The sequence below is a fragment of the Strigops habroptila genome, chromosome 4 (genome assembly GCF_004027225.2).
Source record: "Strigops habroptila isolate Jane chromosome 4, bStrHab1.2.pri, whole genome shotgun sequence".
Taxonomy (NCBI): Eukaryota; Metazoa; Chordata; class Aves; order Psittaciformes; family Psittacidae; genus Strigops; species Strigops habroptila.
In genome coordinates this window covers 52,027,593-52,043,286 of record NC_046358.1, presented here as the reverse complement: position 1 = coordinate 52,043,286, position 15,694 = coordinate 52,027,593, and the positions used below count along the sequence as shown (strand labels likewise).

At 43.3% G+C, this 15,694-nt stretch overlaps 1 protein-coding gene across 5 annotated transcripts in view; it reads left to right on the top strand.

Moving 5' to 3' along the window:
* The window catches only part of OSBPL5 (oxysterol binding protein like 5), a 179,470-nt gene that overhangs the window by 144,858 nt on the left and 18,918 nt on the right, over positions 1–15,694 (top strand). For all 5 annotated transcript variants that reach the window (XM_030484015.1, XM_030484018.1, XM_030484017.1 and 2 more), the window contains exons 8-10: positions 6,731–6,902; positions 12,009–12,228; positions 14,401–14,585. In XM_030484015.1, coding sequence (XP_030339875.1) covers positions 6,731–6,902; positions 12,009–12,228; positions 14,401–14,585 — 577 coding nt within the window. The remainder of the gene's footprint in view (positions 1–6,730; positions 6,903–12,008; positions 12,229–14,400; positions 14,586–15,694) is intronic.

Here is a 15,694-nt window from a genome sequence, read left to right as displayed (position 1 = left end):
TCAGAGCTGAATAGTTTAGTGTTTTCAATACTGCCTGTTTTGCTGGGTTTTTTCTGCGGGATATTGTGGTAATTTTTAGCTCTGTTTGAAGACTAGGACAGACTCTAGTTATTCCTTGAACTGAACCTACATTAGCAGCATAAGCAACCCTAGGTTGTTTTGGTTTTTTTTTTCCTGAAGGGGAAGAAGAAATGTTTTTTGTCACCTGCTTTTAGTAGTTCCTTTTGTCTGTGGAAAAAAACAGTTGGTGTTAGTGCATGCCTGCTCCTGTTCAGCCTTGCAGCCTCCAGATGTCCACATGGTGCCAGCAGTGCCCTGCAGACCTGGGAGGTGTTCTGCAAGGAACCATAGTGATTCCCACGTGCGCAGCTGTACTGCAGGAGTCATCTCAAAGGACCACAAGGTGCTTTTCCAGCCTGCTGAGGCAGAAGGCCTGGAGAAAGCATACGGAAGGTTTCAAAACATATGTGGGATGAATGTTCGGATTTGTTTTTCTGAAGTCAAGGCAACCAACGTTCTTTATTAGCTTTTTTCCTCAAACTTTTCAAGAGGAAAGGAGCTTTGGAACCCAGCTGTGTTTAACTGATTTTTCAAAGAGTTTCCTTTTGCAAATTGTCACTGATGACTGTGTCATTTTACTGTAAACGCATATAACAGAGAAAAAGGGTTACAGGCCTATGCAGGGGAGACACCTCTGTTTGTTTTGGGATTTCTTGCAGGGAGTACCACTGGGTGATGTGTGGATGTGTTCCTCTGACATCCCACTTTCCCAGGACATCTGTGATCATCATCTGCTAACATGATGTAGGGAATGGATATTGAAACCACTGGCACTCTGGTAGGACATCCACTTTTAGCACTTTAGGAACAGCCTTGTCAAAGAGTCACTCTTTCCCCATTGTTGCTGGAGAGAGCCAAATGTGGCTGGACAACCCACCCACCTGACCAGTTCAGGTACCAAAAAATGGGTGATGTGAAACGTCCTCCTTGTGCAGGCCGCCAGTATGAGTGATGCAGCTGGACTTGACTTTAGACATCAGAGCTGGGGATCTGTAGATTCTATAGATACGTAGCAAATAAAAGACAGACTAGGGACAATGTGGGCCCTCTCCGGAAGCTATCAGGAGAACTGGCTACCATGGATTTGGAGAAGGCTGAGTTTCTTAATGACTTCTTTGCCTCCATCTTCACCAGCAAATGCTCTGACCACACAACCCAAGTCTTGGAAAGCAAATGCAGGGACTATGAAAATGAAGACCTTAGGCCCACTGTAGGAGAGGATCAGGTTCGAGACCATCTTAAGAACCTGAACATGCACAAGTCCATGGGACCTGATGAAATCCATCCGCGGGTCCTGAAGGAGCTGGCGAATGAAGCTGCTAAACCACTGTCCATCATATTCAAAAAATCCTGGCAGTCAGGTGAAGTTCCCGATGACTGGAAGAAGGGTAATATAACCCCCATTTTCAAGAAGGGGAAGATGAAAGACCCAGGGAACTACAGACCAGTCAGTCTCACCTCTGTGCCTGGCAAAATCTTGGAACAGTTTCTCCTGGAAAACATGCTAAGGCACATGAAAAACAACGAGGTGGTTGGTGACAGCCAACATGGCTTCACTAAGGGGAAATCCTGCCTGACCAATTTGGTGGCCTTCTATGGTAGAGCCACGGAACTGATGGACAGGGGCAGAGCAGTTGACGTCATCTACCTGGACTTGTGCAAAGCATTCGACACTGTCCCGCATGACATCCTTGTCTCTAAATTGGAGAGACATCAATTTGATAGATGGACCACTCGGTGGATAAAAAACTGGCTCGATGGCCGCACGCAAAGAGTTGTGGTAAATGGCTCGATGTCCAGTTGGAAACCTGTAACGAGTGGTGTCCCTCAAGGATCTGTGTTGGGACCGGTCCTGTTCAACATCTTTGTCGGCGACATGGACAGTGGGATTGAGTGCGCCCTCAGCAAGTTTGCCGACGACACCAAGCTGTGTGGTTCGGTTGATACGCTGGAGGGAAGGGATGCCATCCAGAGGGACCTTGACACGCTTGTGAGGTGGGCCGATGCCAACCTCATGAAGTTTAACCAAGCCAAGTGTAAGGTCCTACACCTGGGTCAGGGCAATCCCAGGTACTGCTACAGGTTGGGTGGAGAAGAGATTCAGAGCAGCCCTGCAGAGAAGGACTTGGGGGTGTTGGTTGACGAGAAGCTTAACATGAGCCGGCAGTGTGCGCTTGCAGCCCAGAAAGCCAACCGTATCCTGGGCTGCATCAAAAGAAGCATGACCAGCAGGTCAAAGGAGGCGATCCTGCCCCTCTACTCTGCTCTTGTGAGACCTCACTTGGAGTACTGCATACAGTTCTGGTGTCCTCAACGTAAAAAGGACATGGAGCTGTTGGAGTGAGTCCAGAGGAGGGCCACGAGGATGATAAGGGGGCTGGAGCACCTCCCATATGAAGATAGGCTGAGAGAGTTGGGGCTGTTCAGCCTGGAGAAGAGAAGGCTGCATGGAGACCGCACAGCAGCCTTCCAGTATCTGAAGGGGGTCTGTAAGGATGCTGGGGAAGGACTCTTCCTTAGGGACTGTAGTGGTAGGACAAGGGGTAATGGGTTCAAACTTAAACAGGGGAAGTTTAGATTAGATATAAGGAAGAAGTTCTTTACAGTGAGGGTGGTGAAGCACTGGAATGGGTTGCCCAGGGAGGTTGTGGATGCTCCATCCCTGGCGGTGTTCAAGGCCAGGTTGGACAGAGCCTTGGACCACGTGGTTTAGTGCAAGGTGTCCCTGCCCATGGCAGGGGGGTTGGAACTAGATGATCTTAAGGTCCTTTCCAACCCTTACTATTCTATGATTCTATGATCATCTCTGGGTAGGGTGTCATTTCTCCCTGTTATTCTCCTCACTGAGAACTCTGTTAGCTTGGATGAAAGATTTCTGTTGCAGAGTTTTGTGAACCGTTTTGTGTGGCTTGTGAGATATGTGAGAGCATTACGCATAGGTGGACTGTTTTACTCTCTCCCTTTCCACTCCGTAGCGCAGGTAAGAGTCAGAGCTTACTCTGCGGGCTGCTGCTTCAGATTCAGTGACAAAATACAATGAAGAAAGAGTCAAGCTCAGAAATAACATCTGAAAGGGAATATTAGTTCACAGCTCCCGAGCAGAAGGCGGCAATGCAAGTGGTTTTGAGACGACGTGATCTCTGCAACTGCAGCAGAGAGAGTAATACATCATTTGGTATAAAAGCTTAAAAGCCTATGGGGAGATTCTGCCACAGGCTGACAAAATACTCTTGGGTTGTCCTTCAGAATTTAAACATATGCTTGTTTTAAGCCACAATTTGTGGAAAATTGTACTGATAGGTTGCAGTGTTTTACATTGCAGCTTTAAAACCCTCAAATCTTCTAAAAGAATACCATTGTAACTCCTTCACAGCTCTTTTTGGCTTTGTGTGTATCCATCATATTGGGCTGCCATTCCCCTCTGAAGGAACCCACATTTTGCATCCTTCTCTGATCCAATTACCTGGCATATGAAAAAACCCGACTTGAGTCAACCACTCAAAATTAGAAAATGTGAGAATTAAGGTAACCATGAAGCCTTTGTGCAGACTACCGTGACTATAGATTACATCCTTTAATTACGTGACCACATGCTTTTCTCCTGTTCTGCAGTTCCTGAGGAAGTGAGTAGACTTGTCAGGTAAGCAATTAAGTAATACAAATGCTAGCATTTTTGTATAATTTTCACAATAAAGAAGAATATGACTCACTAGCAAGATCACTCAAATATAAAAACATTTCATGTAGGCCTTTAGCAAGGAAACAGGTTTACTTGTGTGCAGTGCCTGAAATTAAGAGGGTATAATTTACTGTGCTATGCTGCAATTAACACACTGATGACTTGCGGAGAATGTAACGTTTTCATGTGCAGAGGAAATCCCGTATTTTATGTCTGGTTTCGTGGCATACATTTGCTTTGATTCACAGCGCCACCTGATGGCTGAAGGCTCATTTCTTAGCTTGGGGATGCTGTGCATCCCTTGAGTTCAGTTTTTGTTAGAAATTAAAACAAGGGCATACACTGATGCCATTTCTGTGTTCTGTGGGGCACAAGTAATGCTGACTGCTAATGCACAGCGAGTTCCTCTAAATCTCTGTGTCTCTGCCTTGGAATATTAAAATGAATTTTTTTTTTTTTTTTTTTTAATTTATTTATGCTCTGTGATTAAGGTTTAAAAAAATACTCAATTTACTCATAGCCCCTTCCAGGGAATTATGTGAAGAGATGAAAAACCTAGATATGTTATTTAGAAATTTCCTCTGGTAATGTGGACCCGAAAGTTTTGGCCAAGCCTGTAAGCTCCTGTTAGTACCAGTGAATACACGTGGCAGTGGATGTGGGGGGTTAAGAGTGGGGCAGCTAGCGTGGCCTGCTCTGCCTGCAGCCGCAGGGAGGCATGGGCTGCAGAGCACAGTGAGGGGGATGGCTGAGGAGACTTTGGGGTCATCCTTGCTGTCCTTGTTAGAAAGCGTAACTGTAGCCAGTGTGGTGTTGTAACTGTCATAAGGTAATATCTGTATGTGAGTGCTGCAGGGCACTGAGGAGCTGACCTCTATTACTGCTCCAGGGTGCTCATGCTGATACAAATCAAGCTAGCTATCAAAGCACCTGATTTTGTAAGCCCGTTGAATATAAAATGACATACGCAGCATTTCCAAATGTCAAATCTTGCAGTCCTCACTCTGCAGAACTGGAAAAGAAAAGTAAAGGTAAAGAGAGGGGAAATTCACAGGAGGTGAGTCTAAGCAGGAGTTGCTCCCTTGTACAGAATAGCCTGAAACAGGTTTTCACCTTGGTGGGTTTGGGAGGGAGGGGATATGGAAGAGGAAGTGGATTTGTGCTCAGCGCAGCCATTAACTCTAATGAGTTATCCGTGCAAATCCTCCACATGGCAAGAAGGGAATAAATCTCTGTGTATAAAGCCTTAATGCAAGGATATTTTTTAAATATGAAATAGTGTGAAATCAATTCCAATAGCTTTCAACCTTCCTAATCTTTCATTAACCATTATTTGTGATTTTGTTATTAAATCATAAGCTGACACTGAAGGAATTTATGGGATGAAATTGGAATAGATGACTGGGCTCTGTGGTGTTTGTGGCTCAGTGTTGAAGTGCAATTCTTCAAAGTTTTGGCATATTTTTCTGTCTTTTACTGTTGCAGCTTTGTATCAAAGCAATCACTGAAATCTACTCACATTTATAATGATTTCTTTATATACATATGATCTGGATTTTTTTAAACTCTCATTGGTCTTCTTATGGATCCAAATTTTGTTCATATCGAAGTTGATGGGAATTCTGTTTAAGAGAACAGCAGGATCCCAGTGAGATTTATGCATATGATTGATGCTAAGTGTGTGATAGAACTGAATGTAATGGGAGCATTTCCCAAATGGGACCTAGGAGTGAGTGTGGTCCAGGGAAATCCTGTTTGTAGCACTTGCCATTGCTAGAAACAAAATCCTTTTGTTTTCTTCACTGCCTCTCAAGTACACTTCTAATTATTGCAAAATATATTCTGAGGAGTGTAATGAAAAGCTCTGTTTTACATGGTTGAAATTAGAGGGTAACTCCCATGATACCTCAACACTTGAATGTTCAGCCAATTTGCAGGTGTTCTGGCCTCATTAATGACTGCACTACAGAAGCAGGCTATTTTCAGGTGCTTCCAAGAATACGGTGACTCCAGCATTGTGGTAGTTATGCTTTAACACTGACACGCAGCTTTATAGTCTTGTATGGATCCTTTTAAAAGAAGCTAAGGCTCAGTTTGGATTCCTGTGCTTCTTCATTTGCTGCCTGCCTCTGAGACCTATGCAGGCCTTAAGAAAATCCAGTGAGGCTGTGCATAGAACTGCAGTTTGTCTTGTCTCCGTGCCGTGTTTATAATTTCTGGTGTTTGCAAAGGAGACTCTCCAGGTAATGAATTTTTGTGACAAAATAAGAAAAACTGATGCTCCACACAGATTATCTAATGGACTGGGCAGGGAGAAGAAGGGAAGAAAAGCAAGAAAAATAAAGAGAAAAAGGAAAAGTAAACAGCCTGACAAGCAGCTCCCTCTATCCTTAATCACTCTGGCAAGTACTGATCATCGTGGTTCTTGTACGGAGTGACTGTTACTGCAGCACTACACCCTGTGTGGGACACGCAAGCTGGCTTGGAGTTCAGTGATCCCATACCAAGCAGGGGCCTCTCCTGCACAGCGCAGTGCCTGGGTATCTCCCTGCCATTAGGTCATGTGTGTGATAGTGATGACAAAACCTGAATGTCTTTTTGGAAGCATTACTGGCAGGCATGAGCTGCTAGGTGATTTCAAAGCACCATATCCATACACATTTCCTGCATCTCTGTCAAAATCAGAAAGAGGCAAAAGGGGATGTGAACAGGTTGTGGGCGATCAGAAAAAGAGATGCTATTAGGGAAGGGCGAGTTGGGGTGAGCATCCCACTGTATTACCAGTGCAGATGTGTCACTTGTGCAGCCACTAAACCACACCATTTCTGGTAAGATAACCTAGGGATTATATACATGAAAACCAGGTTATTGTACACAGTGATTTCCCGGATCACAGTGAGTTTTACTCCCAGGAAAGAAGCTTTTGAGAAGCAGTGCATGAATTGTCTTATTTACTTTCCTGTTCTTAAATATTTCCTTTTGTTTTCACAGGCCGATGCTGGCTGGATGCTTTGGAACTTGCCCTGCGTTGCTCCAGCCTCTTCCGGCTCAGTGCCTCCAAGCAGGGAAAGGATGGAGAAATGAACTGCTCGAGCGATTCTGCCCATGTGGGGCTCAACCACCTCTTGCACACAAGCACTATCTCGGACCAGGAGTTCTTCCAGTAAGATGGGGCTATCACTTCTTAATGCACAGAGAGGTTTTGCATGGCTCACACTCGGTGATTCCTTTAACTTCGGTATTGTCCTGCCAGGGTCCACTACAACCTCTTTGAAAAAGCAGCCTGTATATTCATCTCCTGCAGCCACCACTAATGTATGTGTTTGGTCGTATGAGGTTTGTTGTCACCTAATGCTTGAGCACACAAACTGGGGGGGGACCTCAGCTGTGTTCCCGGGCTAAAATGCTGTCTGGACATGCCAGCGTGAAAAATGGCTTGCCTAAGTGAAGACTGCAGAAACTAACCACTAGAATAGACCTGTAGTTACACAGGCACAATCACTAGCAATGTCTGTCTGTTGGCTAGCACATATGGCTGTGAGTCTGATCTATTTTCTCAATAATATGTTCTCTTTTCTAATAATACTGTGTGATGGTCAGCAGAGTACACACACTGCATCCTTAGTTTTATAATTACTTTCTCTTTTTACAGGAATTTTGAGTGGTTTCCAGTTTGTTCCTTGATGCATCAGATAAATTTTTGCATGAGGGAAAAAAGCCCCCGCAGCCTTCTTTCTATTCATATTCCTAGCATTACTGCAGCATTTTGGAAAAATTCACATCGAAGCTCTGTAAGCATTAAAAAAACCCAGGCCTTATTTGTTGCTTATAGCTAAATAGGCAACTTCAAAAATCCCTCTGGTATAGACACTTGGTCTTGAAGTGGCAACTGGGAGATGTGTCTGTTTCTAGTTCTGCTGATAGGAATTTGACTCTTAGAACTCACAGCAGTGCACCATTGGTTGCACAGTTTTTAGGGTAGGAATTCTTGCAGTCTGCAAAGGTGATCCCTGGCACAGAGGGACTTCACCTTTAAGTGGTTTTCTTAGGCTCTGTTATAACATCAGTGATCTGAGTCCTCTTCAGAGTGTTGAGGTCTCTCTGGTAACATGGGACCAAAGCGATGGCAGCAGTTTGGTCTGCCCTTTGCTCTCAGATACTCTGGTATTCCCAGCATGTGTTTTCCAGTCCTGCTGTTTGGTTTTTTAGGTACAGATTGAAGAGCTTTATTGAAGAGCAATGGGAGAAGAGAAGGAAATCTGATGTGTTACCAGGGCATGGGCCCCACTACTTGTGCAAATACTTCTATTGTTCTTGGGCTTCTTCCATAATACTTTCTAATTTCTTTCTGCCTAAGAGAGAGTCTCTTAAGACTGTGCTTGCTGTGATGTTGAATCTAGGAATGCAGTGGACTTGTTTTTCAGCTAATTGATGTGGGTACAGCAGTCCAGTATTAAAACGGAGCCTGTGGCACTGAGAACATTCAGGCAGACCCATGGCTACTGTAAGGAAGTGCAGAAGGAGAGTTAAAACTGTATTAAAGTATTTCTTCAAAATATGATGTGTATATGACACTTAAACAATGCCTCTCTTTCACCTCTTAGTTGTTCAACATTAAAGCCTTCTTGAATTATGGGGCTCAGCAGTAGCACGCGTGGCAGAGTTTTCAGGAGGACAGAATACCCACAATTGGAGCCAGATTTTTTGACAGGCTCAGATTTTAGCTGAGTCTGGTTCAAGGTGGGTGTTCAGCGTCTGGTTGTCTGGGCAATACACTCTGGTTTCTGTGTCCTACCACTGGTACCCAGACTTTCCCCAGTGCTTAAAGACCAGGGGAGTTTGATGGTTGTGGGAGAGGGGGACAACTTGCTGTCATCCTCATGGAATAAAGAACATTTAAACAAGGGAAAATGCAAACCCAAAACTCTACAAATGCTGAGCAAAGGGTTTTTGTTTTGCCACTGAGTGGCTTCCTCATAGGGATTCAATCATTCTAATTAAATGCCTTCCCTACAGGGAATCTTACCAATTAAATTGGCATGCTGTTGTTAGGGGGCCAGTTAATTACATTTAACTCTACCTTCAAATTAGCCAAACTACTCTGTCAAGAAAAGAAAAAGAAAAGGGAGATGATGCATATTATAGGGAGAACAAAACCCAAGGGAGCTGGCAAAGGCAATCTTCCATTGAGCCAAAGTTGCATTTGTCTGCTGGCTGTTTTGCTCCTTTCCTGCTGGGAAAGAAGTCAAGATTGTACAGTGATTTTACAATCTGTGTCTTTAGTAGCATATAAAAATGAGAGGGAGGGAACTGTGCGAGTGAATCAAAAGCTAAAGTACTGTGTAAATCTGTGATTTTAGACAAGAGGCCTTTAGGGCACCAAGCACTCTTCTTTTTAATATGAAATTGTATTTCTTGTGGCTTGTATGTCTTTTCTCCAGGAGCAACCCCAGGAGCCTGGCTGGTTTACTTGTTTGACAGGAGCCAAATGGATTTTTTTGCTTTGTGCAGAAAAGCAGTATCAAGGCCAAAGAAGTCCTGGTCACTGACTGAAGTTTCCAGGAATGCCACTAGAGAATAAAACACTGGTATAAGACAGCTCCAATATGCTGAAACAGTAAATTAGCCATGAGAAATGGCAAGTTATTCATGTTCATGGTGGAAATCCAGTGCTGACTTTTAGCAAAATCATTCCTTTCTGGCTTTTAAAAGCCTGGTCCAAAGCCCCTGGGAGGTCTTTACATTGATTTTAGTACAAACTCATGGTGTGGCTTTTGTTTTTAGCATATCATACATATTCAGTGATGATCCTGTTTGGAGGATTATAAGAGCCTGGCTCCACTTCAACATCTCAGATTTGTTCGTCAGAATGAGAAGCATCTGTTTTCCCTTCGGTTCCCTAGAGGGGCACCTGGGCTTTGAATGTGTTAAGTCTTGCTTTGTTTGTGGCTGGTGGATAATCAGTGCACAGTTGAGTGGGATTTCATGTTAATCTAATTCCCTCTTGAACTAAATCTGAAATTCTTAAAAAATAATGGGAGGGAGCAGAAGAAACTAAAAAAGAGTTATTTGCTCCACTGAAACTTCAGATATTTCTCAAAGGTGAGGCAGGTGACACTGAGTAACACTTGCTTTTCTTACAAATGTGAAATAGAATAGTGCTTCTTCTCAGCCATGAACCATAAGCCTTGCAATGAACTGTTCTTTCAAACACTTTTACCCCATGGAGAAAACTTTCACTAAGTCAGGGAGCATAGAAATCATGAACACTCATATTTAGCTGATCACTGAAAAATTAAGAAATAAATTAGCTGTTTAAATGATCAGCCACTAATAACTTCCTGGACCTACCATCCAGGAAGTATCTGTGCTGAGGAATCATGGGATGATCTCTCTGAACAGCTCCATCCTCACCTTTTTTCTTCTTTATTATATTAATTTCATGCATGTGTTATCATCTGTGCTTCCAGTATATTTGGTTATCAGTCGTTACACTTGCCGGTTGCTAAAAAGAAGTAGCATCTGGCACTAGAACAATGAAGACACATAACATCTAGTTGCAAATTATTAGTGCTAGACTATAGTGGTCATTAACTATCTGATTTGTGATCTTAGTTCTATCTTGCAGTAAAACTGTAAATTAAAAAAAAACTGTAGTTTTTTATATATCTATACACATAGACATTTATGCATACGTACATATATATATGCACAAATTGAATTAAAAGAAAGATTTTCTAAAGCCACAGCAAGCTGTAGACAACACTTTCAGAAGAACTCTAGAAACTGAGTTTCTCCGGAAACTGAGCTGTGACTGTCACAGTGTGGCTTGCTTGGCGTGTTAAAAATCATGAGCTTATTTCAGCGCATAGTTAGAAGCTGAGATCTTCTGAAAAGCTGGTGCCAGTTCTGTGTTCTGACTCATCTGATGTTTTTTTTAAATCTGGCTCTAACTAGCAATGCCTAACTATATTTAAAATAAATAAATAAATAAATTAAAGGCGGGGGGAAGAGGAGGGGAGAGAACAACATCAAAATTGGAACATACCCCATATGACCTGAGAAAAGGCCCATCTTGGAGAGGCTTCAAGCTTAACAGAACATTCCCATGTACTGAGGAGAGAAATCCTGCATTGAGGGGGAAATGAACTACAGGAAGTAACAACACTCTTCAAGATCCAGGGCCTGTTTAGATCCTCTGGAACTCCTTGCATAGCTGGAAATCTTTTCTTAATTGTTCTATCCAAGAGCAATTTTGCATGAGGACTTGGGTAAGGAATTTTCAGAGAAAGGCAGAGCTGAGAAGGTCAGCACCTGAAAGCTAGGCTAGGCCAGGCCAGATCATGAAAGAGGTAATGCGTGTGCAAAGACATGTATGACTAGGGAAAACTGAAGCTCATGCTAAATATCACTTGGAAAAAAGGCATTTAGTGAATACTTTTCAGCGTCTGACCTCTGGCCCATCTAATCATGTTTGCCATCTGCCATATGAACTGCATCTGTTTTATCAAATGGAGATTCTATAGGCTACTTTGAGAGAGAAATTTTGGCTTTCTCCTCATTTTCTAAAGCCTAGGTCACTGGGCATGAAGCTTGCTACACCTTCCACAGTTTCCCTTGGATGCTGTTATAATCTGGATATTCTTCTTATGTGTGATTGTCTAGTCCATGCTTTCAACTCAGTTCTTCCCAACAGCATTGTCTAGGGAAAGCACATTCCCCAGGTTAGTTCATGTCTGTATCTGTGTGAAAATAGTTGCTTCCATTGATTTTTAAATTCCCCTTTTTTAGTGCAGGGCTGACTTAGGACCACCATCTGTTGAAATGAAGTAGCAATAGTACTGGAAAAAAAAAAGTACCCTATAATGTCATATTTTTCCCATATGCTACAATCCACTGATTTGCTTTGGTAAAGGGAAAAGACCTCTCCTGATTGGCACTTCAGTTCTCTAATCAGTAGTGTACAGTTAGTGTGTGCTCTGTATCTCTCTGGTATGTGGGCTCCAATCCAGAGCCAGTGGCAGTTCTGCATAAGGGTTAAGTGAAGCTGTGTGGCACATTTTGTGAAGTGCAGTTTGCAGGGAAGAATTTTGATGGAAAATATCTCACTGTTTGCACAAAAAAAACATGCTTTTCATGAAATCAGTGTCTTATACTCTCCTGGGCAGCACTCCCTATTTTTAGAGGGTGTTTTTACCTTCTCTAAAAGGCCTTAAGTAATCTGGCTTTGTAGATCAAACTGAAGCAAGTAATGAACTGTGTGTTGCAGTTTGAATGAATCAGCCCTGGAGAACCACCACCATTTGGAAAATGATGCTTTTTCGGACAAGTCTGAGAGAGACAACGTAGAAGAGTCAGAGAATGAAATGCATGAGAGCAGCCGGAAAACAAATGAAAGCGAGAGCGATCAGTCAGAAATCCATGGAGAGGTCTCTCCGGGAAGGAACGGGACGACTTATATTGAACAGATATATGAGGAATTTGGGGAGGTGAGAGAAAAAAAAAATTTTTATAATTGCTTGTTTCTGTTAACATGTCTCTGTTCATAGTATTTGAGTATTTGTCATTCAGACTTTTAGGTACATGGCAGTTAAGAACTAGCTTTGAGAGTTCCAGTGTTTTACAGATAAAGGAATGCACAGCTTTCTGCTAAATTATGTTGAATTGTCATGTGCTCTAATAATTATACATTATGAACAGCAGCTCTGCTACAGTGCTTTGGCGTGTTTCCAGCATCAGCGATTGCTTTAACCAGTTATTGCATTAAAGAGCCACACAGCATTGGCACAGTGCTTTGTGGAGCCAGCGGGAGGGAGAATTATTATTCTGGGCATGTGTGCTGGCCAATTAGGATGCTCAGTCCTTGCATGATACAAAATATGATACTTTCCTTTTCTTTCTTATTCATGGAACATCCTTTTTGTGTGTCATAATGGAGCATTTGAGCCACTTGATTTCTAAATGACATTTTCTTGTAGGAAAGCCATTTCTCTTGTCATTTAGCAGCAGGAGGATGCATTTCTGTTCCATATAAGAGCCTTTGTTAGCTGGATGCCGCTGTGACACCTCTGAGGAAGGCAGCAACAGGGAGCTGGGGGGATCCAAGCATGTTGGGTGAGAATTAGTGTGGGCAAGCAGCTGGGGAGCTCTGCTGCAGTGCTGGGAGGATTCTGAGCACTCTGTTGCATATTACTTTGAGCAAGGAAGCTGAAGTCTTGCTGGTGCTTCAAAGAAAACAGCTTTGCTGGAAAGCTGTTTCTTTCTAAGAATCATAGAATCATTTAGGTTGGAAAAGACCCTTAAGATCACTGACTCCAACCACAAACCCAACACTGCCAAGTCCACCACTGAACTGTGTTCCTAAGTGCCACGTCTACACAGCTTTTAAATGTTTCCAGGGATGGTGACTCAACCACTTCCCTGGGCAGCCTGTTCCAGTGCTTGACAACCCTCTCAATGAAGAAATTTTTCCTAATACCCAGTCTGAACCTCCCCTGCCACAACTTGAGGCTGTTTCCTCTCACCCTATTGCTTGAGGGAGAAAAGAGACTGACACCTGCCTTGCTACAGCCTCCTTTCAGGTAGTTATAGAAAGCGGTAAGGTCTCCTGTCAGCCTCCTTTTCTCCAGACTAAACAACCCCAGTTCCCTCAGCTGCTCCTTATAAGACTTGTGCTCTAGACCCTTTCCTCTTTCAATGCTTTCCTGAAAGTGTAAAACTAATATTGAGGAAACAAATATAGTTAAATATATCCTAATTACACTCTGTGTTTCACTGAGTGATAAAACATTGAGGTCGATTAGGTATCCCTCACGCAGATTATATTACTGCTGTTTGTTTGTCCACAGACTTCTAGTAGCAGGACAACCTATATGAAAGACTACAAAAGATTGCCTCTGCCATACCACCTTGCAGAGGTGCAAGGAGGAGTTCAGTTTTGCCTCCTCCTTTCCACAGCCCAACCACCCCCATCCTCCCATGTTACACATTATGTAGCCCCATTGAATCCATAGGAACTACAGAGTTATAGCTGAAACCCAACAGAATCCCTGGCTTTTTTACTGTTACCTGCACTTCTGTGCAGCGTTGTGGGGTGCTGCAGTTTTGCGCATGTCGCAGGCCTTTACTTGTACGTATGCTACCAGTTTGTCTCATTTAGAACTTGGAGGACTGTTTCTGTTCTTTGTTGATTACTCATTTATCCCTTAAATTTTTCTACACGTATAATGCTAAATCTTACAGTCTGTCATTTGCTGAGAATGTGTCTGAGGGGAGCTTCTTGTATGCATCCCACCAGGCCACAGGGATGCTGTAACAGCCTTGGGCATGTCCACACCTCCTGAGGGACTGCAGTGCAGACTCCTCTTGATTAATGTTGGTCCAGGTGTGTGGAGCCAATAGCTCAGGAAAGAGTGGTGGTGTGCTCCCTGCCTCATGCCAGCTCTCACAGAGGCCCAGGGCTTTCTCTGCTACTCACTTGAGTGCTTTGGAGATTCCCTTCTCCTGGGACAGAGCTGATGTTTCTTTGCAGTAGTGTAGCTGAGCATCCACCCTTGTGCCAGGGCCAGGTATGCCTGGGTGAGCTTGGATCCCACAAGTAAATGCATCTGCAAGAAGTGGTTTTCCTGTTTCTGCCCTGAACTTCCCTTTTCCTATCATAGACAGGTGAATCATCTCAAACAGAAACTGTCTCTGAGGAGAACAAGAGCCTGATGTGGATCCTGCTGAAGCAGCTGCGGCCTGGCATGGACCTGTCACGGGTGGTGCTGCCCACCTTCATCCTGGAGCCACGCTCGTTCCTTAACAAACTCTCTGATTATTACTACCATGCTGACCTGCTTTCCCAGTAAGCAGCATGCAGAGTGTGCCCAACATGGACATTTTTCTTGTATTTGTGAATATGTGTTACGGTGTTAGCTTGGTGCTGGCTGGAGCGCGTTTGTATGCCTGAAAGGCTCCCAAATCATACCTAGGTCACTGGATTCAGTGTAAATCAAGCAAGGCACCAGCTGCAGTGACCTTTTAAAGATAGACTGCTGCAAGTGAGGGGCAAGGAAAATGATTAAACTGTGGACAAAACGACCTTTGCACATGCACATGTTTGCCAGCATTGGCTGGAACTGGTTGGGATTCAGCTCATGCCTTTGAGCACCTTGTGGCAGAGCTGTGCCACCTTCTGCTCTTTGTGTACAGAGGGGAATAGAACAGAGCAAACAGAATTCTTAAGCACTTCTGCCCCAAAAGCAATATAATTATGTTGGTTGATAAGCAGATAAGAAACGTCTTTCAACACTATTGATCAGTGAACCTGCTGGGAGCAGCAGAGTAGAAAATAGAAAATGTTATGCTTGCGGATAGGAAGGACCAGCCTTCTCAATGAGATATGCCTGCTGTATTTTAAAACCAGTGTGTGCAATATTCAAATAGCAGCACTGGTTACTCATGTTTGTTCTACTGCCTCTGGGTAATTTTAGAATGGTGGTATTTTCAAGCTTTGTGGTATTTGTAACATCCGAAGTTAAGGAAATGGTTCTCCTCAGTGCTGAGAACTAAGAAAACTTCAAGAGCTTTGGAGATTTTGTTAAATAAAGCTCTTTGTGGTATGGATGATCCTTCTAAGTGGATTTTGCAAAGTTAATTTTCAAATCTGACTAGATGGTTGGAAATATTTACTTCCAAATGTGTACTAATGGAATGGTTGTTTATGTTTACTTCCCACGTCATCTTTGAGTAGGGAGGGGTTGGAGGAGATGACCTTGAGAAGTCCCTTCCAACCTAAATTATTGTATGAAATCTCAAAGTACTGAAAAAGGCCATGTAGCAAGCACGTCAGCTTTAAAGATCTTTTAAGGAAAAGGGAAACAAAGAAAAAGGAAAATAGAATTGTCTTCGATTTTGGTGGCATGAGTGTTGTTTGTATGGCTCACAATGTACTATTGGCTGTAACTAAATGCT